This window comes from Paramormyrops kingsleyae, chromosome 1 (genome assembly GCF_048594095.1).
Source record: "Paramormyrops kingsleyae isolate MSU_618 chromosome 1, PKINGS_0.4, whole genome shotgun sequence".
Lineage (NCBI taxonomy): Eukaryota > Metazoa > Chordata > Actinopteri > Osteoglossiformes > Mormyridae > Paramormyrops > Paramormyrops kingsleyae.
The window spans coordinates 74,194,502-74,215,776 of record NC_132797.1 but is presented as its reverse complement, the minus strand read 5'-3'; the positions used below and the strand labels follow the sequence as shown (position 1 = coordinate 74,215,776).

At 52.7% G+C, this 21,275-nt stretch overlaps 1 protein-coding gene across 6 annotated transcripts in view; it reads right to left on the bottom strand.

The window, feature by feature from the left end:
* Nucleotides 1–12,839: 12,839 nt before the first annotated feature.
* The window catches only part of LOC111838208 (BCL-6 corepressor), a 37,473-nt gene continuing 29,037 nt past the window's right edge, over nt 12,840–21,275 (bottom strand). For all 6 annotated transcript variants that reach the window (XM_023800944.2, XM_023800949.2, XM_023800946.2 and 3 more), the window contains 5 exons: nt 19,236–19,402; nt 18,747–18,892; nt 16,265–16,342; nt 14,956–15,112; nt 12,840–13,948 (listed from right to left, as the gene is read on the bottom strand). In XM_023800944.2, coding sequence (XP_023656712.2) covers nt 13,654–13,948; nt 14,956–15,112; nt 16,265–16,342; nt 18,747–18,892; nt 19,236–19,402 — 843 coding nt within the window. In that variant the 3' untranslated portion in view covers nt 12,840–13,653. The remainder of the gene's footprint in view (nt 13,949–14,955; nt 15,113–16,264; nt 16,343–18,746; nt 18,893–19,235; nt 19,403–21,275) is intronic.

Below are 21,275 nucleotides of genomic sequence, written 5' to 3'. Positions count from 1 at the left end.
GTGAGGGCTGCCTCATTTCCTTAAGTCCTGATAATTTCTTTGTGAGTGTGTGTGTACCCGTGCGTGTATTTATGTATGTGTGTGTGTGTGTGAGAGAGAGAGAGAGAGAATTTGCACGCCGCCCTTACAGGCGCAAGGTTGCATGTGACGGTGGAGCCGCGCTCTTCCCGCCACACACCTCATTACGCCCCTAATTTACACATAACGCCTCCGGACGCCGGGCCCATTACTCATTCGCGGGGAAGTGATTGAGTTTAAAAAGCGCCTCAGCCGGCAGATGGGCTCCCGGACTGACGCCGGAGCGCAGCGCAGCCCCCGTCGCCGGGTCCCCGTGGTACTCCAGCCCCCGCGGTCGTCGCCAGCCAGATCCCCCCCCCGTGATTTCATGTTGGTGCGGAGTCACAGCCTGCGTGGGCTCCTCTCGAGACAAACAAAACAGAGAGAGACACGCGGGGCGTCTTCCAACCTCGCACCCGTTCGGGGTTTTCGAATCGATGCAGGTGCCGTGGCCTCGGGGGGAGGCTGACTGACACAATGCCCCCCCCGAGCCGCGATGAAAGAGGCGAAAATGAAATAGCCGAATCTTCCCCATCGCCGGCATTTTCATATGCTCAAAGATGTTATTAACTTGGCATAAGAGCCGCGGTGCGTGTGGAATAATCCAATCTCTCGCTGTCATACGAAAAAAATTATTTCTCCCGTATCGCCGCGCGCGCTGTAATTGGATACAATTTAACATCGGCGGCCCCTGGCAAGTCGGCTCGCGCGCGGTGTGGCTGCCACGAGCCGGCCTCGGCGTCCGCGTGCTCCTCGGAGCTCGCGCGCGACGTGAAGCACCTTCTCTGCCTGGGAATCGTTTAAAAGGGGGGGCTGATTGAAGTCAGCTGTCTGGCTCCAACTGCAGTCCAGCACCGTGCAGGTTAAGGGACAGGAACGGGCCGTCCAGGCGGAGCAGGAAAAATAATTTTAAATTGAATCCCGCGGCTGGCCCGATATGAAAGAGCCACAGACCGGGCAGGAAGCATTAAATTTAATGCTTTTAGAGGGTCTCCGTCGCAATTGCGCAAACCCCCGGCAGGATGTCGGGGGCGACAGGCATGCCTGGTAAACTCCCCATTTAACGACAGGACCCGGAGGGTTCAGGGATTATCGCTGCTGCCCTGTTGTCCGAGGGGGAGGGACCTGGGCGTCGAGCCTCCAATCTGCATGAGGTGAGGCGCGTGTTCTCCCCCTCCAACACACCCGTGGCTTTGATTTTCCAACATTTTCATTTATTATTTTTAAAGCTGGCTGGGTGGCTCATCGTGTGTGTGTGTGTGTGTGTGTGTGTGTGTGTGTGTGTGTGCGTGTGCATAAAACCGTTCCCGATTGGCAGACGTACAAGCCTTATCCGTGTTGAAACGCGGGCCCTCCCCGCCGCAACGGCTGCGTTCACATCTCTGCCGCCGCGTTTGATGCCGCGGTTTAAGACAAAATAAACGAACGGCACGATAATTATTCTGAATGGCGCGCAGATATTCTCATGAAAACAATCCGCGAGATGCAGGTTCTGCGGGGGAGGGGGAGGGGGAGGGCTTCCTCATAAAATAAACGGTGCCGTTTTTCAGTCGGCGGGAAGATGAACGCGTTGCTGATAACACGGCTTTGTTAGCGCGCCGGCCACAGGGGATGGGGGGGCGTTTTCGCGTCGATTTTCAGCCCCTCGTTTTTCAATCCGTCTACGTTCTCTGGGGGGAGAGAGCCGGGGTCAGGCCGGGAGTTTGCGGGCTGACATCATGCCTCTCCACCGTATCCCTCGATTACTCAGAGCGTCCGTGTCGGGAGAGAGAGGGAAGGTGTCTGACTGCGGCCTGGGAAAGCCTCTGCGCCGGCTGCCGTGATGAATGTGCTGGCAGCTCTAAGCCTCTCTGCCTGTTTAGGCTGCAGGAAGAAAAATCGCCCCTCGAGATCAGAGATCCATGCCACGGTCGCTGCCGGGGGGTAGTTGTGCGGGCGTGAGGGAGGGAGAAATGAGGGGGGTGTGCCACAGCGTAATATCAAAGTTCCCCTTTGAGCTCGTCAGTTTCGCTAGCAGCCCCCCGGTAACGCGAGCGCCCTCGCCCAGCCTATGCATATTTCATCGGGCCGCTGCTCGTTACGCGCTCCTGCCTTCCATAGATCTGCGGCGCCCGCGCCGTTTATATCCGCTAATGGTCTCCGGTGAGCGCGTGATGACGCGTGATGCTAGGGGGGAGGGGGGCGATCCTCCGTGTGCCCAGGCGAAAGTAAATGAGCCCCTAATATCACCGGGCCTGCTTTCTCCGCTGTACCCCACCGATGTAAAAGCGACGACACAAACCCGCAGGGATTTGGATCGTTTTATAGCGATATCTGTGAGATCCTCATGGTTTTAAGGGAGGGGGAGAATATAGTGGCGTGTCTCCCCTCATAGTGCCTTCAGTTGACGTGCGGCTTTCTGTTTTTGGAGAAGCCATGAGAGCCTTTACAGACTCGCCGCGTGCAGCTGGTTACGCTGTCCCCGTTCGCCGTGTGCGCGCGAGTGCGCCTGTCACCATGCTTCACCCCCCCCCCCCCCCCCCGATGCTGCCTGTTTATTTACATAAGTCTAGCTGCTAATTCCCCAATGGAGACGTTTATAATGGGGTTTCCCCTTTAATTATGCAGCATTCCTCTTTTGCTCGTGCCGCTTCCATCTTCTGGAGAAGGGGAAGGCTGTGTCTGTGCGATTCGCTAGCGGAAACGCGGCGGGACCGAAACGTCTCTGTCAGATAGGGTACGGAAGAGGAGGAGGGGGTGGGGGATGTTCACCGGAGGAGCGCCGGTTATCATGTGCGAGCAGCCACCCGATCTGCGCTGCGAAATTTGCAGGAAGATTATACGGGAACTATTCCTATATTCTCATAAGGACGGCGTGAGCCGGAGATCAGCTGGGGCTCAGCCTGGTCAGCAGGGTAATACGGTGTGAATAGAGGGCGTCTTCGCTGGGGTGGTGCGCATACAACCCCCAGAGGGGGCGTGGCTTTGCTCATCTTTTATCCTGGTTTTATCCAGACAGCTGGTGATGTTGACTTTCTCTCGGGGTCTGATGCCGTCGTCCTCCGCCGTATTTCTGGTGTCATTCGCAGTGAATCTCTCGTGCGTCCTGCTGTCAGGATAATGGTGTTACGGGGAGGACTCCTAAGCCCCCCCCTCCCCGAGGCATGCCTTGATCTGCTTCACTTTTGTACCGCTTTGAGGTGCTGAAAGGACGTCGACAGAAATGTTTAATTACAGGACTGTTTATGTTTAACCTGATTAAGTTACACTAAATGTAGCTCGTCTTCTTGCGTAAACAGTGACGGACACGGCGTTGGCGACCTCGTCTGTTCCTCATCCTGCTCCAGAAACGCCAGGAGTGGGTCTGTCTTTGCTGCCACAGACAGCAGCTGCAGCCTTTCAAAACACTAATTTATTCTCCTCAGCCGCGGAGTCGGGGGGGGGGGCGTGTCTCCTTCGCCTTCTCGCACCAGCCCGCCTTCTCCGCAGCCCCTCTCGCTCCGCAGCCTGCCACCGATAATCGCGGGAGCGCAGGGGGAAGCGCGGTGCCGACGGCTCTTCTGAGCCGAACAGCACGGAGGTGTTTATGAGCGCAGCCTCAAAGAGCGCCGCCGCCCCCAGCCTGCACGCACGAAGCCCGGAGGGGGGAGGGGGAAAAAATCCACCACCTTAATTTAGCTTAGGAGGCAAGAAGGGTTTAAAAATTCATACAGGAATGGCGCAATACACAAGAAATTACAGTCTTGGAACTCATTCAGTTTGCAGGAAGAAAGGAGCGGCGATGTCGGGTCCGTACGTCCTAAAGCCCCGATGGCGGTCCCCAGCAGCTCCTGTTTACCTGCGCTAATTTAAGGCGTAGCTGTAGGCAGACTGGACTCTGCCGCTACCTGCGGATATTTGTTTGGCGATTCGCGGCAGTAGGTCCGATTTGTTCGGGGGATTCTGCCGTTTTCTTTCCACAACGGGTATTTACTGGAAAAGCACAGAAGGTTATGTGTACAGTACATGTGGAACTATGAGCTTGGATCGGTCGCGGTCAGTCCGCGGGTCGGGGAGCCACCCCACACCTTGGGGCTGAAACGCTGCCCCAGTAATGAAGAGCTCTGGATGGAAGCCAGCCTAAACGAACCGCCGTGCAATTATCCACGTCGGAGGCAGGGCGAGGATTTTTCTGGGGAATAAGCGCGGCCCCCGAGAGGCTGGGTTGGGGGGAGGGTGCCTCTCCGTGTAGAGTGTCGTAAGCGATCCGTAACCATCTGCGGGTGGATCACGCCAGTTAATAACGGACGCCCAAGGCTCCACAGCGTACAAAGAACTTCCTGCAACGTGAGTCGCCGGTGCTGGTCTCCTGCTCTCACTGTCTGGCCCTACTCCGCCCTGCCCTGCCCTAGCTTTCGTTGCGGCTTTAAAGCCGTCACCGCCATGAGGGTTTGATTGCAGGAGCAGATGGTTGGATCACTGTTACCTCCCAGAGAGCGCAGCTCCTACACGACGGTGTCTTAGCGTACTCGCTGCTTTTATTAGTATTTCTCCTTTTGTGACGCGAAAGCGAGACTGTTTTCGGACCCCGTTCTGCTCCTGGAAACACTAAACTTTAATTTCCGCTGAGTTCAAGTGCTGCCCCCATCATCCCGCCCCCTCCCCCCAGGCGGGGGGGGGGGGGGTGAAAGGTCTTTGAGGGTTTAACTGACCCATTATTTCCATTTACAGTTCTTTAAAGGATGTCATAATTGCAATATTCCGATATTAGAAATAATATTCGAATATTCGTTGATCGTAATTTCCACTAAATCGAGGTCCATGTGATGAGATTGCTGAATGGGACTGCGTGTCGTCGAGGATTCCGGGCCCCTTATCCCTGGGGGTATTGTGATTAGGCCTCCAGTTTTTTTATTTATTTTTTTTTTATTATAACTAAAAATAAAAAAAACCGCATACATGCAAAGAACTGTGTGAATTATATAACAGTATCATTTAAATGTCCACGTGGATGTCCATTACGAACGGGGTGTAATTTAGGAGGGAGATCCACGCGCTTTATAGGAGCCGTTACGGATCCGTACTCGGCTGAATAACGAGCGGAGTCGATAGGGCGTCGTTAAAATGCATCCTTAAGTTACTGAATTTCGGGAAGCTTTACTAAACTGTTTTCGATGCCAGGATTTTAGTTTAGTTCTTTATTGGGTATTCAGATGTATAATTTGCATGTTTAATTAACTACCGGTCTAATCTCTGCCGTGTAAATCCTGTTGGGATTTAAACCCTGTGAAACTCGGAGGACGTGGAAAGGGGGACAGGAACAGCGGGTGTCCACGGATCTGTTCTCCAGATCCCGGTTCCAGCTGGGGCCTGTCACAGATGCTGTAAGTAGGCCTGGGGGAGAGTCTATTCTCCATGGGTCCGTCTCTCCTGCTCCTGACCCCGTCTCTTCACGCGCCATACCGGAACAGACCCCGCGCTCGGTAAAACGACTGCATCTTCAGAGAGCGCGGTGCGCTGTTCGAGCACGCCGCCCAAAGCCCCCCGGAGACCCACGCTCTCCGATTTCCTTTGCAAAGCGGAATAATGCGATCTTTTCAGTCAGGCTCCCCCGGTTTCGGCTGAAATTGCTCGCAAACACCTTCCCCTTCGCTCAGCGGCGCTCCGGAACTGCACGCCATTGTGAAAGGGCGCCGCTGAATTAATTAGTTTGGAGGTTATTTAATCCACTGGGGACCATTTTTCTTGCCCCTAAACTGGAAATGTGTGTGTCTCCGGCTGGCCCTTTCACGAGCCGCCTTTCCACCCACCGCCCACGACAGCTGCAATAAATGGGTCCAGACTCCCCCGCTCTCGATGCATCCCCCATCCCCCATCCCCCCAGCCCTTCACTCTCCGCATCCCAGCCTTGACAGATTCGTCCCAGCCGGCGCAGCGTCTCCCTCTGCCCCGCTGGAATGTGACACTGCAGAAGGCTGCTTACAATGTCACTGCTAATAGATAAGGTGGGGATTAACCGTCGCTACAACGCTTCTGGCGGAGGGTAGAATAATTACCCCGGCTAATGTCATCTAATTGTTTTTTGAGTAAGTAAGCGGTGTTTTTCCTAAACCCCTGCACAAATAGGATTTTTTTTTTTTGCGGTGAGTCCCTAGCCCACGTAATGCACGCTTTAACATGCGTGTACACGCATTTCATGCAGTTGTTAAATATCCCATGAAAAAGGTAACCTTTCATAATAAAATCAGCATTTCAAACTCGGATTACACTATTTGTACTAACCAGTTGTGTTGACAGGATAATTGGGAGAGTTTGTGGGGAAATCTGAAAATAATTCAAGATTAATATTGATATAATTCAATGAATCTTTAAAACCTGCAGCAAATATATAGCAGCTCTGTGCACAGATTTTGCTTAAATCGTATTTTTTTTGGTTGAAGATGAACTAAGGTAAGCTATGAGAGATGTCTTCAGACATTGCTGCCCACAGTGAGGGCATTTATATCAATATAGGGGCTCGTGGGGGTAAAAATTCTGTTTTGATGGATATGGATTTAATTAGCCTTCACTTTCTATACCGCCCCCCCCCCCTCCCCCGAATCTCCGGTCATAAATTCAGGCCTGCAACACCGAATAATGTGAAATTCAGTGCTTTCAGCTGATAATGGCTATTAAAATGAGAAAGGTATTGGTGTCACTCAAATCAGTATATTTCTCTTTGGGGTGACTAATGTACATTTGGCGATACAAAAATATGTTTGCGTGAGGTGTGGTGGATCCAAATTAAAAAAAAACTTGTTGTCCCGAGGGCCAGTTGAAGGACTAATATGTGAACTCAACCCAAAAGTTTCCCCATTGGCTACGGGGATCGAACCAGGAACTTTCGTGGTGGAAGGCGATAACATTAACTACTATCAGCGCGCCACTTCTACCACCGCCGCAAAGAGTTGGCGTCCAAAGTAGTATCTGGGAGTGGGGTAGGCCTTCATCTTGGGCTGCCTAGCCAAACTGAACACTCAAGCACCAGCACTGGCAAGTAGTAACTGCTGCGTTTTAGTGCACTTTCCTGCATTGTCTATGTGCGTCTTTTCAAAAACCACCTTCGCATCCACTGTTGCACCTAAGAGGACATCAGCCCGCACATTATCCCAAACTGTCATCCTTGGATTAGCCTAGTCACCCCCTTTGCTGATTGTTTATCCAGAAAATCTAACTGAAAAGTTAAGCAGAAATGATGGGCAACGACGTTATACTGGGATACGGAAAAGGGCGTAGCCGTGCTGAGGAAGCCGGCTGTGCAAACGGGTGGATGTGTTTGTTTTGGTTGCCTGGTGTGTAAAAACACTGTGATTGGGCTGTGTAAACAGCAGGTCTCTGTCACAAACTAGCGTGACACAGAGCATGGACTCCTACTACAGGTTAGCTTGCGATGCTTCCTATGCAGTACAGGGGAACTCTAATCCCGCAGTTTGTTTTATCACTGTGCATATTATCAGCAGACGCATATATTGCTTCTGGAAAACATGCACCGGGTTCCGTTTATTTCCGCCGCGTGAAGGCCATTACGCGTTTGGTATTCTGGAGAGGCGGGCGGATAAAATGTGCAGGGCTACGGGTGAATTGAAATGCGCGCATACTCGCAAAACCACACACTGTGATGCGGAGCGGACATTAATCTTCTCGCGCTGTTTTGACAGCAGCGCTGACACCACCCAGCAACACGCGCCAGGGTCGTTTCGGGAATACCTGAGCTTAACTGGCGCTCACTGTGCCCAGTCAGCGCCCCTTTAAAAGCTACCCGACGCACCGGCCCCTTCCTAACATGACAAATTGAGTGCCTTTAGATGGTCTGTGTTTAACAGTTTCTGACCTGCGACCCAGCGAGAAATGCAGATTAAGGACGATCCCTGCTGAACTACAGAAACGCATATTTTTCTTCTATAACTGCGCATGTCTTACGTCGCTGGTTAACCGAACAGCGTCCATACGGCCACACATAGATTCATTTAAGACCAGATGGGCATATGGGCAGATCTGAAAAATGCTGTACTGTCGGGCAAAGAAATATCTTGAATCCAACGTACAAATCGCCATTTGACATACCTCTGATCCGGAGGCCTGTAAGTGACATTCTTATTAGATAATCCTTATACATTTAGTGCAAGTTATTTGTCTAATGAAGAAATCCGGGGGTGTTCCACGAAGCAGGATTTCTCAGTTAGCTGGGATAACTTAACCTAGAAATCACGATTGTCCAATAGGAATGCTCCTTATCTAAACTATTATTGGACATTTGTGACTTCCAGCTTAAGCTAACCCAGCTAACCGAGAAATCCTGCTTCATGGAACACCTCCTTGCTTTTTGGAATACGCCCCCCCCCGATCTGTGGATGATTCTTGTCTTATTTATGCTTATTTCTTGTTGTTATTGTTGTTGTAACTAGATAATTAGCATTATCGCCCTAATGAACGCAAGACTTAAAACAGAGCCAGGTATTTCCTTAAAGAGGTTGAGTGGGTTTAATGAAGCCGTCTGGACCGCCTATCGTTTCCCCGTCATTACGCTCACCCTTCTGCGCCACCTGTCCGCACTCCGTAATTAAACGCTTTTAAGGGGATTCGCCGAGTTTCCATCCGTATCAGCTACAGCGCTGCGTCCCCGCCTGGGTTACACGCATCTAATGAGACCTCTGAAGAGAGGCTAAGGGCTGCATTAAACCTGCACAACCTAAAAGAGGAATCGGCAAAATAGCCTATGCTTGTTTGTGGGACAAAGGCGTAGGCTGGGAAATCCGCTATGGAACACAGTTACGTAGCTTGTATAGTGTTTCCTTAGTGATGTAAAACACATTGATATACCCACGGTTTCATAAATAATACAATTTATGAAAACGGATTCGCTTATCAGCGGTAATATCAGGTCTTAAGTGCCATGCGGCGAGGACGTAATTTGGGTTGAGCTATGCAGAAAATTCCAGACCCGTCTTTGAAAGTTGCTCCCTGGAATAGTTTGCTTTGGGAGAACGGAGTGATCCACTCGGCAGCTTGCATCAAACAATTGGAAAACTGGAGCGGCATAGGGATAAACTAAACTAGTCCTGTGTTTTTAGGGGCATTTGGTTTGCTTTGGCATCAGCCCAATCCCTATTGGTAATAAAACAAGCCGGGTTTAACTATCCGCAGTGGTCTTTCATTAAGCCAAGCGGTGGTGTCTGGAGCGCTTACACAGGGAACTTCCCGCAAACGTCACACTTTTCCCGTTGCACGCAAACCGCTGCAGTTTATCCGTTGTTTTCACAGAGGCGCAGCGCTATTCCCGTTCTTGATATCTAAGTTGGACGGCAAGAGTTGCCTGCATCATCACAGCATTTAGGTCAGTGGAACGTAATTACAAAAATAACATGAATTTGGGGAGAACCCCCATAGCACATAACGACCTTGCCCAACAAAGCTTCCCGCCAAGATATTGATGATTACATGTAAGACGAACGGCATGTAGGGCCTATTGTGTTACAGAAATAATACGGAAATGAAAATGAACTAAAATTTAAACGTTTTAAAGCCGTCGAGCAGCCTGCAAAAGTGATTTAAAATGTTAATCTGGGTAAATCTCCGGGTGCGCTTGAGCACCACTGCGTTTGTGGGATTATCGGGGCTCCATGTGAACCAGCAAAGGGATTTATTTATAACTCAGACACGCCGATTAGGGGGCTGCTGTGTTTCCACCTTCAAGCGCAGCTGCCGTGCGGCGCCGATCGCAGTTGACGGAAACATAAACGGGGGTGTATTCAGAAACGGGGTCTGGCACCTATTACTCCTCTGAAGCTAATGGTGTGATTAAGGAGCGCGTCTGTTAGCAGACGTTCACCGCGTACCAGTGATGATGATGCCATTACATTAATCTTATTAAATTTACAATCACCGTCACGACCCCCCCACCTAGTAAATCTGAATGCATTCTCTAAATGTATAATAATTGTTTTCTTTCTGTTTTATTTGGTTGTATTAAAATAATTTGCACCACAGCATGAACCCGTATAACGGTATCATACCTTTTCATTTTACCTTCACAAACCCCGAAACCCATTACAGTGAGCGGTCCTATGGTTCGGCATTAGACCGCCCGGTACATAACGGCCCTTAAAACGAGATTTACTGGTTCATTTTAACTAATCCAATATATTGTCTAAATGAAGTCACGGCCTCCCCCAATTACGCGCGGGCACAGAACGGTCCGAAATCAGGAAGCTCGCCACATGAGGGGTCCGCTATTTCATGGCTCTTTCTTTTTGCAAAGACGTGGATAATGGGGGTGGTTACATGCCAGTAAGACAGGTGCCGAAATAAGCAGTAGGCACATTTTCTTGGGGTGCGACGTGTAACATGTGACGTTATGCTGTAACCCTGAAGTAACCGCATTTGGTCAAGTGAGTGTTTAACTAACTGGTTCCGCAGTGGTTCCTTCAAAACGTTGCACCTTGTACACCCAGTACCGGAGTCGAAGCCCGTATGTCTGCCTGGCAAACTTAACCACCCAGTTTTATCTCGCAGGGGGAGGGGGGCGACCCCTAAGAAGAGAGCGCTCTAGGCGGCCGCCTATGTTGCTTAATGGGTTGACTGGTCCTGTGTTAACGAGCAGACACCTGAACATTTCTATCAGCGCAAATGTGCCGTGATATATAAACAGATTACTTGTACACTGGACGGCGGATATGCGTAATGCAACTATATTTAAAGTAATTGAATTGCGTCGTTATACAAGTAGGCTACTGGGATATTTTTAGTATTGACGGTGCTCTGGTCATGGGCTGTAAACGCAAATTACTCCCTCGCAAGGTCGCTGAGTTGCATCGGCGCCCCGCGTTTGGTGTTCGGTGGCTAATCTCCGAATTGGGTGCTTTAACACGTACGCTATTGGCCTTGCCCTATCATTAATCCCATCAAACCTTTCACCGGCTCCCGCCATCTCTGTAAACAATTTCAGCTGCAGCTACAAGGGCGTTCTCCGGAGAATGGCTGTGAGCTGCCGGCTGCCCGTTTTCCGTTAATTCGTCGGTCTGCGCTCATGCAGTAATGCTTGTATAACCCTCAGTCTGTGAATTTGACGGGGTGGGCGCAGGGGATCCTGTTATTGAAAGTTTGTCGTTTGATTATGTCTACATATTTGGTGTTATATCGTGACCCTCAACAGGATAAGCGGAAAAAGAAATTTAATAGCAGTTTGATATTCCTTCTGTGGCGTTTGCATTCCTTCGGTGATTATTTACACAGGCGATCATTCAAAACAAATGTGAGACACTTAAAGGATCGTAATGTCTTGAGTCTGAACCGGCAACCTACTGGTTAGAAGCACGTTGCTCTTAATTGCGCAGTGACATGCGGTTCGCATTTAGAAATACCATCGTCATTTCACTCAAAGGCTCAGCCTCCTATTTACATTCACAGTAAACTCTTGGTCACGGAAATATTTTTGATAATGCTTAAAGAAACGAAACGCTCAGCCACTGGTTTTAATAGAAAATGTGCAGCGGTCTGTTTGGAGCTGACTGACTGCTCCTGCTTCCAATAAAACCGGAACCTGAGCTCTGCTACAGCTAGTATTTAATTGTAATCTTTGAATCTTCAGTAATTGATTCATTTCGCTCCAAAATTCAGAATGACACGTCTGTGTTTGTGTTTCCAGGAAAAAAAAAAAACTTTAGAAAACGATTAGTATTTGAGCGACGTAGGCATACCAATGAGTTGCGCTATTCCGTCGCCATGTCAGTGGATCCAGAAGAACGACGACGACGTGCATGATACATGACTAATTGAGGTATTTGGGGTATGACTACAAATGGTAATATTTCGTGTTAACGTTGTTTCCAGCAGTATTTGATTCCCGAATCTCAATGTTGAATAGGGGGGGGGGTGAGGCTGTGAAATGCGGGTTGGCACGGCTGTGCTGCTGTAGTTACGTTATGGTCAGTTATGCCAGCAGACTGCAAGTGCCGGATGCCAAAACCAATATATTTAAATCCCATTTGTTTAGTCTCCACCCATACTGCCTCTGCCCCCTTATAACACTTACCACATTTAACCCAGATCTAATTATGCCTCATGTGGCCATTAAAATACCCGGCGGTACTGGGAAATTATTCAGGCTGCTGGCTTCTAAATTTCATTTTGAGGCTTCAAAGAGCCCAATAAATAGGGTGAGGAGATGTTTTGCCGCTCGGAGAGGGGGACCCGTCCTCATAAAAGCACAAAATGGCAACCAAGCTTTCCCAGCGATAAAATGACAGTGCGCGGCGTTTGCGAGAGCCGGCCTCCCGTGAAATGTTCCCCGTTATTGTTACGGATGACAGAGCTTCTGCCGAGCTAAACGTGCCCCGTAAATTAATTACTGCTATCGTCGTATCATTGGTAGACTAACAATTATGCTTCCCTAATGTTTTTGAACGTTAGTCCTAGGCCTATATATACAAAAACGTAAAATTTCTAGGAAAATGTAAATTAGAGGAAAAAAATGCAAGGCCTATTAGTGTAATTACAATTAATAAGATAAAGGAAATTATGAGTATAAATTATAAAGGGATGTAAGCAACGACCGCATTGCCGCCTATAATAAAGCGCTGGGTTGACAGCGAAGAGGGCTCAGTAGAGAAGCATGACGTGCGCGTGCATATGGGGGCAGGGGCTCGTGCCGTCGTCACGGTGATCCAGTGTCCGCCGGTCTCTGTCCAGCAACGAGCTATCACGCTTCATGGGAGTTGGAGTTTCTCTCGTATGCTTTTATTGCCATTTATTTTAAAGGAGCTTTTTTTGTAAAATATAAATACAAATGATGGGGTATTTTTTTAATTACAAAGTTTAAACACGTCTCCAAAAACAAACACACCAGTCAGAAACAGTTACTGCAATTGTCACCTCGTTATTTACATGTTCAAGCATGTTTTCTGCCAAACAGCTTACTTTAGTATCTTAAAAGTTCTGTAGCATCTTACAAAAAAAGGAAAAAAAAAACGTGAAAATATTTTAGATTTTTCATCTTAAATAAGAGGCAACAGTAAAAGCCAAGTTTAAACAGGAACCAATCAGCTCCTGAACATCGAGCTCCGAGGACGGAGACCCAGAGGGGACTGTCCATTGGATGCTAACTCATCATTCAAAAATAGGTTTAGCTTCAAAACAATATATATTTGCCCGCCACAGCGGGCAGGCGTGTAAACGGAAGATGAAGTGCACTCAGTAAATTAGAATAAAATATTAATTTGCTTTGCGCTGCAGTCCTGCCTATGTGACACTCAAACCTGAAGGAAGAATCTTCACTACGAAGCAGCCACTCGCCGGCGACCCCGACGGCTACGTGCTAAAACGAGCGGTGGAAACATTTTTCACCAGGGAACGGAAACATGGCCCGCATATATAAAATAACAGACAAAGCAAAAGATATATTTATATTTATAAAAATAAGATAATTGTTAAATTAAGAGACTCTATGCATGGCTTAGGGCAGCCCAAACCCACTGTCCTGCACGCTTAGGGAAGCGGCTGATATCAGTACCTACCCCCCGGCACACACCCAAAGTCCATGCTGGTGTCTTTTTTTCTACAGGAAATGTACACATCCACATCTGGGGCCAGTTCACGGCCGGGTCATGAGGTTGCCGCGGCGACAGGCTCCCAGCGGCTGTCCAGGCATTCCACGGAGGAGCCTAGGAGCGTGGCCAGCTCGCCACTGATCTCCACCAGGTCCAGCAGCTCCTTGCTGTTGGGCAGGAAGCCCTCCAGCTCCTCGGGGGAGGAGAAGAGCTGACTAAGGGAGGCCTGCTTATAGAATTCGGCCTCTGCGATGGTGGCCACCTCGATGTGCGCGAAGGCGGTGCGGAACGCCCGGGCCGACATCTTCAGCCTCTTCAGCACGTCCGACAGCAGGAGCCAGTTCCGGGGCCTGGGGGGGGGCAAAAAGTGCATCAGAATCCAAGGAATGACAGCACCGGAAAGCCCCCAACTCGGCCAAGCAGTCGATGGGCGATGGGATTTTGTTATTCGTTTTGCTGCTTTGTCGTCGAATTCGAATGCCTGCTCGACCGATGGGTCACGCAGATGTCCAGACTGGTGTGGAAGGGCGGGCTGACGCGCATGGCGGGGGATGCTGGCCAATTGATGGTACTTGAAAGCGTTTGAAGACTAGAGCCTTTAGTTCGCTGCCCGAGCGGAGATGGGGGGGGTCAGCCACACGACACAGGAGAGTCATTAATACTGCATCAGGATGGAGTGGGCGTTAGAGAGCGGGGGAGGGGGAAGAGAGAGCCTGGAAGATTAGAGTGGGGGGGAGCGAGAGAACAAACGAGAGCGAAAGAGAGACTGAGCGAGGGAACGTGTGAGCGCGGCGGCCGTGGGGGAGGCAATTAGACATTTCTGCCTTTGTTAGCTTCCCGACAGAAGCTCCGGTTCATTCTCAGCCGGCATCGCGGAAGCACGGCCCACCGGCAACGTTTCGCGCTGAGACAGCAACCCCCCTCCCAGCAAATTATCTCCTTCCAGACAGCCTGTGACAGCCCACAGCAGCCAGCTGGCAACCCCCCCCCCCCCCGTTCCCTCCATACCCAGGTGAGACTTATTACTTTATCAATACTTCAGTAATAATGATCCTCGGCCATTTAATTAAAAGCCCTAAACGAGGGGAGTTAGCAGTGCAGGCCCAGTGTCTGGGTGACCGCTAATTACCAATCTCACAGGCAGCAGTTTAATAAGAGGCCGGACCAGCTGATTGTCCCCCGATTGCCGGAGATTAACGGCGGCATCCTGCTTCGTCTTCACTCGACAGAAAAAGTAGAACAAGGGGAACCCTGGACTATCAGGGGGAATCTCTGAAAGGGGCACGGTGGGTGGGTCCTTATAGCGGCCAGCTGGGTGTCTGTGAAGGGCACCGGGGGCGGTGGTGGGGGTACTCACCCCTGAGACAGGGACACCTGGATGTTGTAGCAGGGCAGCAGAGGTCGGTCCGAGAACTCGAACTCAAAGACGCCTCGCTGCTGCAGGTCCTCCTCGTCATCCCCGGGGCCGGGGGGGTCGGCCAGGATGTCAAAGGTGGCTGGGTCCTTGGCAGGTTCTGGGGGGGGAAACAACAGAGAACAGAGGTGAGGGCCCAGTACAGAAAGCTGAGGACTGGCGAATGGCAGAAGCCGCAGTCGTGCAAAGGCAGAGTCACCCCAGGGACAGTTTGCGTGTGTGTGAGACGGGCTCTGGGCTGGTCCTGCCCCCCTAGCCGTCCCGAGGCCCTGTGCTGTGAGACGGGCTCTGGGCTGGTCCCGCCCCCATAGCCGTCCCGAGGCCCTGTGCTGTGAGACGGGCTCTGGGCTGGTCCTGCCCCCCTAGCCGTCCCGAGGCCCTGTGCTGTGAGACGGGCTCTGGGCTGCTCCTGCCCCCCTAGCTGTCCCCTGAGGCCCTGTGCTCTGACTGAACTTGCCCCAGCAGGTGTTTCCCCTGACAGCTGACCACACCCCCCCGCCTGCCCCGGTGCCTCCTGAATAATTCACACGCTGCACACGCAGACCCGCCGGCCTGTGCTCCGCGGAGCTGGGAAATGCTTTATTTTCTGCAGAAACAGTTCCCTCACCACCCCCCCTCCCCCACCAAATACCCACTTATTCCAAATCTCATTTCAATTTGCGGCGGCGCTTCACTCTGGAGGACAGGGGGGCTTACGGGGGCGGTGGGAGGGTGAGGGAGCGAGGCGCGCGGGGGGGGGGGGGAAGGGGGGCTTCTCAGGAAAAAGGGCCTCAGGGTATTGGGGAGGCGTATCAAATCCCCCGCCCCCCCAGGACAGAGGATCAGGAGCGAGCCGGCGCTCTCAGGGCTGCTTTTACACGTCGGCTCGTCCCCCTCCCACTCCCCAGGAAGCGTTCCTAAATAGAGAGCCCAAAAATAGCCGCCGTCTGGCAGGGAGATGGTTTCGCAGTGGTGACATTCCAGGAATTTGGAAAAATGCGCAGAGCCCAAGAGCTCGATTCACCTCCCTGATTGGCTGGCTATCAGTCCTGGGGGGGGGTCTTACCTAGTGGGGGGGGGGGTATTTTTCATTCGGGGTGATCTGACAGGGTTTGTTGGTATTTTTAATGACTAGGCAACGAGACTCAGAGCAGTCTGCTGATATTCCTGGGATCGATGGATGTGTCTTACACGTGGGGAGCTGGCTGCCCGTGGGGGGGGGGGGTGACTCAGATCTAGCCCCTCCCTCCCACAAGCCCTCGACGAGACTTACCGCACACCGAGCTGCCGTAGAAGTCCCATCGGAGCTCCGGGTCCTCGTCGTCGTGCCCCTGCAGGTCGGCAAAGTAATCTGCGGAGACAGGAAGGAGATGATGGTGTTTTGGCGCCGAGACAGGGCCGAGACATCATCACGGTTACAGAGAGGGACACGGTGACATGGCAGTGGTGGAAACAATCCCCCCCCTCCCCCGGGGGAAAAAAAAAAGGGCTAGAATGCCAGCGGAGGGGTAGAGCGGAGGTGACAGTGGCAGGAGGAGCGGTACCCTCAACGGCCCTACCTGTCACCAACACGCAGGAGCACTGAGGCCGAGCTGCACTTGATTAGAGCCCCCCCCCCCTCACGTAGAACGAACAAACTGGGGGAGGAGATGTAAATCTGAGCGGGCTGACGGAGTGTCGTGCTGCTTATTTACGGCAGCGAAGGCAGGAGAGACTGGGTGCGGCGGGCGGGCGGGCGGGAGCTTGCGGGCGGGCGGCTCGTTAGAGCCCAGCTGGACACACGTCACGCTCCAACTCAGACTGACTCACTCGTCCCCTTGTTAAAAAAAACACACACGGCTCCTCTTTCCCACATTACAGACAGTTGGGGGGGGGTTCCATCTTGCCGCATTGTCAGCCACGTCCTCACCGCGAATGGATCAGCACCCCCCAAATACCGCTCCTGCCCCCCCCCGTTCCGCTAGGGGTTGACCCAATGGAGTTTACCCCCACCCTTTGTGAAGGGATGTGGCCAGTCAGTCAGCTGAACTGTAACATCCTCCCTCCCCCCACCCCCATGGAGGTGAAAGTGCAGGGGGGCACAGTCCCAAAAGCCAGCCTCACAAGAAATGCCCGGAGAAACATCCTTCACACAGTGTAAATACAAAAAAACGGGCGGGGGGGCGGGGGGGCGGGGCGGGGCGGGGGCGCTTCTTCCCAGTAGTGACAGATGACAAAGTGTAGAAAACAAATGCTCTAAAATGCTAACAGTGACGAGAGCAGGAACAGCGTCAAGGTCCTAATTGGAGGTGTGAGTGTGTGTGTGTGTGTGTGTGTGTGTCTCTCTATCTGCTGCCACCACGCTCGGCTAATGTAGGTCACAGAGCACCACGTGAGCAGGGAGACTCATCAAGCCCATCTCACTGCCCCCCCCCCCCCCCCCCCACACACACACACACACACACCTGTACTGCAGGGTGAATGAGCCCGGCAGCCTGGTTTGTATGTGCAGAAGCCAGATGCGTTCCCATGGTTATCGTTACCGCGGCGATTTACCTGCCCCCTCTGAGATAGCTGTGGCGTTAATCTTGCTTCCTGCTCTGACTCAAACAGCGCTGAACGCATTACGGTCTTAAAAGAGGAACAGAGGAGCAGACAGACGACCCGAGCATCCTGTTGCTCAGCCCCCCCCCCCCCCCACAGGGCCTGACTGCTTGGCTGCCCTGCTGCTGGGGGGTCCTGGTCTTTATGGGGGGAAATTACAGTTTATTCATGCTGGGTAATCCTCAAAGCACACTGAGGAAAGGAGCCATCCTTATAAGGGGGGGGGGGAGGGGTGCCTGTTCCGAGAGCAAAGGTGCGGAGAATTTGGGTATTTTACCACATTCACTCCCCACTGCCGCCTCGCATGCCAGCGTGGCTTGACAGCCGCTCTGTCTTGGCCCTGGATAGATGTGTGTGTGCGTGTGTGTGCGTGTGTGTGTGTGCGTGCGTGCGGGCCCCGGCGGAGCGGCGCTGGGCAGCGGGCCATGGCTGCCAGCGCTGGGTGCCTGACGCGGCTCTCAGGGATTAACGGCTCTCACATGAGTGCAGGCTGGGTGGAGTCGCCGGGGCCGGCGGCCGGGACCCACCCCCATGCTTCTCCCCGGGGTCCTAGCGCCCGTCTGCGCTGCCTGCGATCTGCTAGTTAAGGGAGCGAGAGACAGGTGCCGCTGGCAACGCCGACCTAGACCTAGACGCGGAACGTGCGCGTCTGTGTATGTGTGAGGTGTGAGTTGCTGAAACACGTTACTGCCGCAGGGATTGATTATGGATTCTGGGGGGGGGGGCTTTTGGGAAATGTACGCTTAAAACTGACAGCAGAGAGAGAGAGGCGGCTCCCGGCCTCCCCAGCGCAGCCTGACCTGACACAAAGCACCGCACCCGCCCGCCCCCCCCCCCGCCGGGGGCCGAGCCGCTGACGTCCTCACAGGCAGCCATCTGCGACGTCAGATTAATATCAGCTTTCGCTGCGACGCCGCGCTTTACCGCTCGGAATGACAAACGAGGCGGGAGGAAGAATCCCGGCGCAGGGGCGGCTGTGCGGAGAAGCCCGTCGGCCGGTACCGGAAAAAACTTTTGTTTAAATAAATACGCCAGCTGTTGCTAAGTAACCGGTTACCCCGGGGGGACTCTGACAGGGGGCCAGCAGATTTCACAGAGGCTGTCAACTGACTGACACCACTATAGGTAGGGAGGGTGGGGGGTAGTCCGGGGGGGTAGAGGGGGGTCCTCACCTAGCAGGAAGTTCTCCATCAAGTCACTGTGCGTCATTTTCAACAGGCCGCGGCCAGAGTAGGTGGCCAGCGTAGGGTCCGACCCGTGTGACAGCAGCAGACGTACCACCTCCAGATGGTCATTCTCCACGGCATCGTGGAGGGGCCTGTGGGGGGGGGGGGATGCGTAAGCTGAGAGCGGGACCGCAGAGAGGCGGAGTTACGGCAAAGAGCTGCACGGCAGGGACGTCTCATCAGACGCCGCTGTTTCTATCGTGAAACCTTTGACGTAACAGTTCACAGATTTTTCCACATTAATTACATTTAGCTGATTACAACAATGACAACAGTCTAATTTTTTTTAAACGCATTGTGTACTCTAATTAGCGCACTGCACAATAACGGACTTGAGTTCCCACGAAGCCTCCTGTTGATGTTAACCCATAATTACACAACATACAATTAGCAGAGTCTCGCCGCGGCTGCCGACGCCGCTGGGGGCCCTCGTACCTGGTGCCGTCCTGAGCGCTGCAGTTGATGTCAGCGCCGTACTCCACCAGATGCTGCACGATGGACAGCCAGCCACGCGCACACGCCTCGTGCAGGGCGCAGTAGCCGGCGTTGTCACGGTGATTCACGTCGCACACCTTGTTCTCCAGGCAGTACAGCACCACTTCCTGGGGAGGGGACAGAGGCAGAACAGAAGCGCACTGAGCATGGCGGCAACCGAAACGGATCCGCCTGAGTCTCCCGGCACTCGGCCGTCACGGTCACCCTCCACCGGGAGAAAAAGGGAAGGAAAAAAAAAGGAGACTGTGTGACGGGTCGGATTTGCACAGCGCTGCCTGCGTGCCGCGATGACCGTGCATCCGCTCGGTTCTGATCCGTCCCGAGGGAAAGCGAAAAGGGCCAGAAATGCTTTAATTGGTTTAGCGCGTCGGCTGCTGGCGTGAGAACGGCTCGCTCTATATTTTTTTTTTTTTAAGCTGGTAGGAACAGAGTGACGTGTAAGGGGCTGTTTAATATCCTGAGACCCAGGGAATGGAGAGGAGGGGCGGGCGGGGGGGGGGGGCACTTGAACTCGTACAATCTTTTCAAATTTCCATTTCTATGCAAATTTCAGGCCACCCTGGCAGAGGCTTTCAGAAATTCCTGCCGTCTGTGCGCCGAGGAGGCCTGCCCACGGCGGCCTGCCCACGGCGGCCTGATGACCGCTCTGGACATCTGGATAGTAAAAAGCAGCCTGTGCCCCATGTGCCATCACCCCCCCCCCCCCCCCAACCTTTTTATTTATTTTTTTTGCAAGTTACCGGGAAGAAAGGGACAGTATTTTTCCACCGCAGACCCTGTCGGGAAATCCCGCACGCAGGGAGTGCCCTGCGGTGGGAAAACGAAACCGAGGTGCATCTCACAGGACGTCCGCCTCCGTTGCTGGAGCCAGGACCCGCGTCCACGTAAGGGGGGGGGCAGACGTGGAGTCCGAGACGCATCTCCTTCCCCTTCAGCTCACCGAAAACGGTGTGAGGAGGAGCAGCCTCTGTCCGAAGTGTGAATTCACGCGAGAACCAGAGGAACCAGTAAGGGTCCAACAAAGCCCACCCACCATAGAGACTCAACAAAATGTCCCGGGCAGTGAGATAAAACTCCTCCCACTCCCTTCATTGGCCAATTAAATTAGTTTTAATTCACCATAGTCATACCACTGGGGCATGTGGGAGGTTTAGTATAATTGGTCAGGGGAGCCAGGCGGAGCTCGGCCTGCCACCCCGGCTGGCTCATGCAGCTGAGGAGGCCTGAACATAGCTGCCTTTGTTTGGCGTGTTCAGCCTGGCTTAATTCAATCTGAGCCGGCAAACTGGGACAGGAGACAGATGGGATTAATCCATTCAAGGGGACCAGCGGAAGCCTCTGACCCCATCCGGTGACTGATGTCCTACCCCTTAGGTGAAGAGGAACCCAACCAGTCAGCCGAAGCTTGTAGTTTCTTAGGGGGGGTGGGGGGTTCATTCATAATTTCATGCAGGAATGAAGGTGCTGTGCAAAAAAAAAAACTCTTTAATATTTAATACTGACAAACACCCCCCCCCACAACCAAACCAGTGGAATATTCCATAGGGGGTTAAAGGGAGCATGAAGCTTCATGGTAGGCATGGGAGGCACCACTCGTCTGTGGGGGGGGGTCTCGAGTTAGGGTGGGGCTTCACCCCGTGGCATTAAGCGTCGCATTTAATGGACAATAAAACCCTTTAACGGCTCGGGGAGAAGCTGAAGTCGGCTGTTATTGGAAGACACGGAGAGCAGCGAGCCGCTGGTGTCTCAGGAGACGGACCCCCCCCCCCCCATCCCCCTTTTAATCTCCCGTTCTCGAGAGCTGCGCCGCACACAACTGGAATCGATGCATCAACGTTAATTCGGCAGATAGTTAACCATTTAGCGGTGCAGAGCGGACAGCAAGGACGGGCTGGTGTGGAGGAGTGCGGGGGGGGACCAGGACTGGACAGGATGCACCTCCCAACCCCCCCCCCCCCCCCCCACCTCACATGGGTCCAA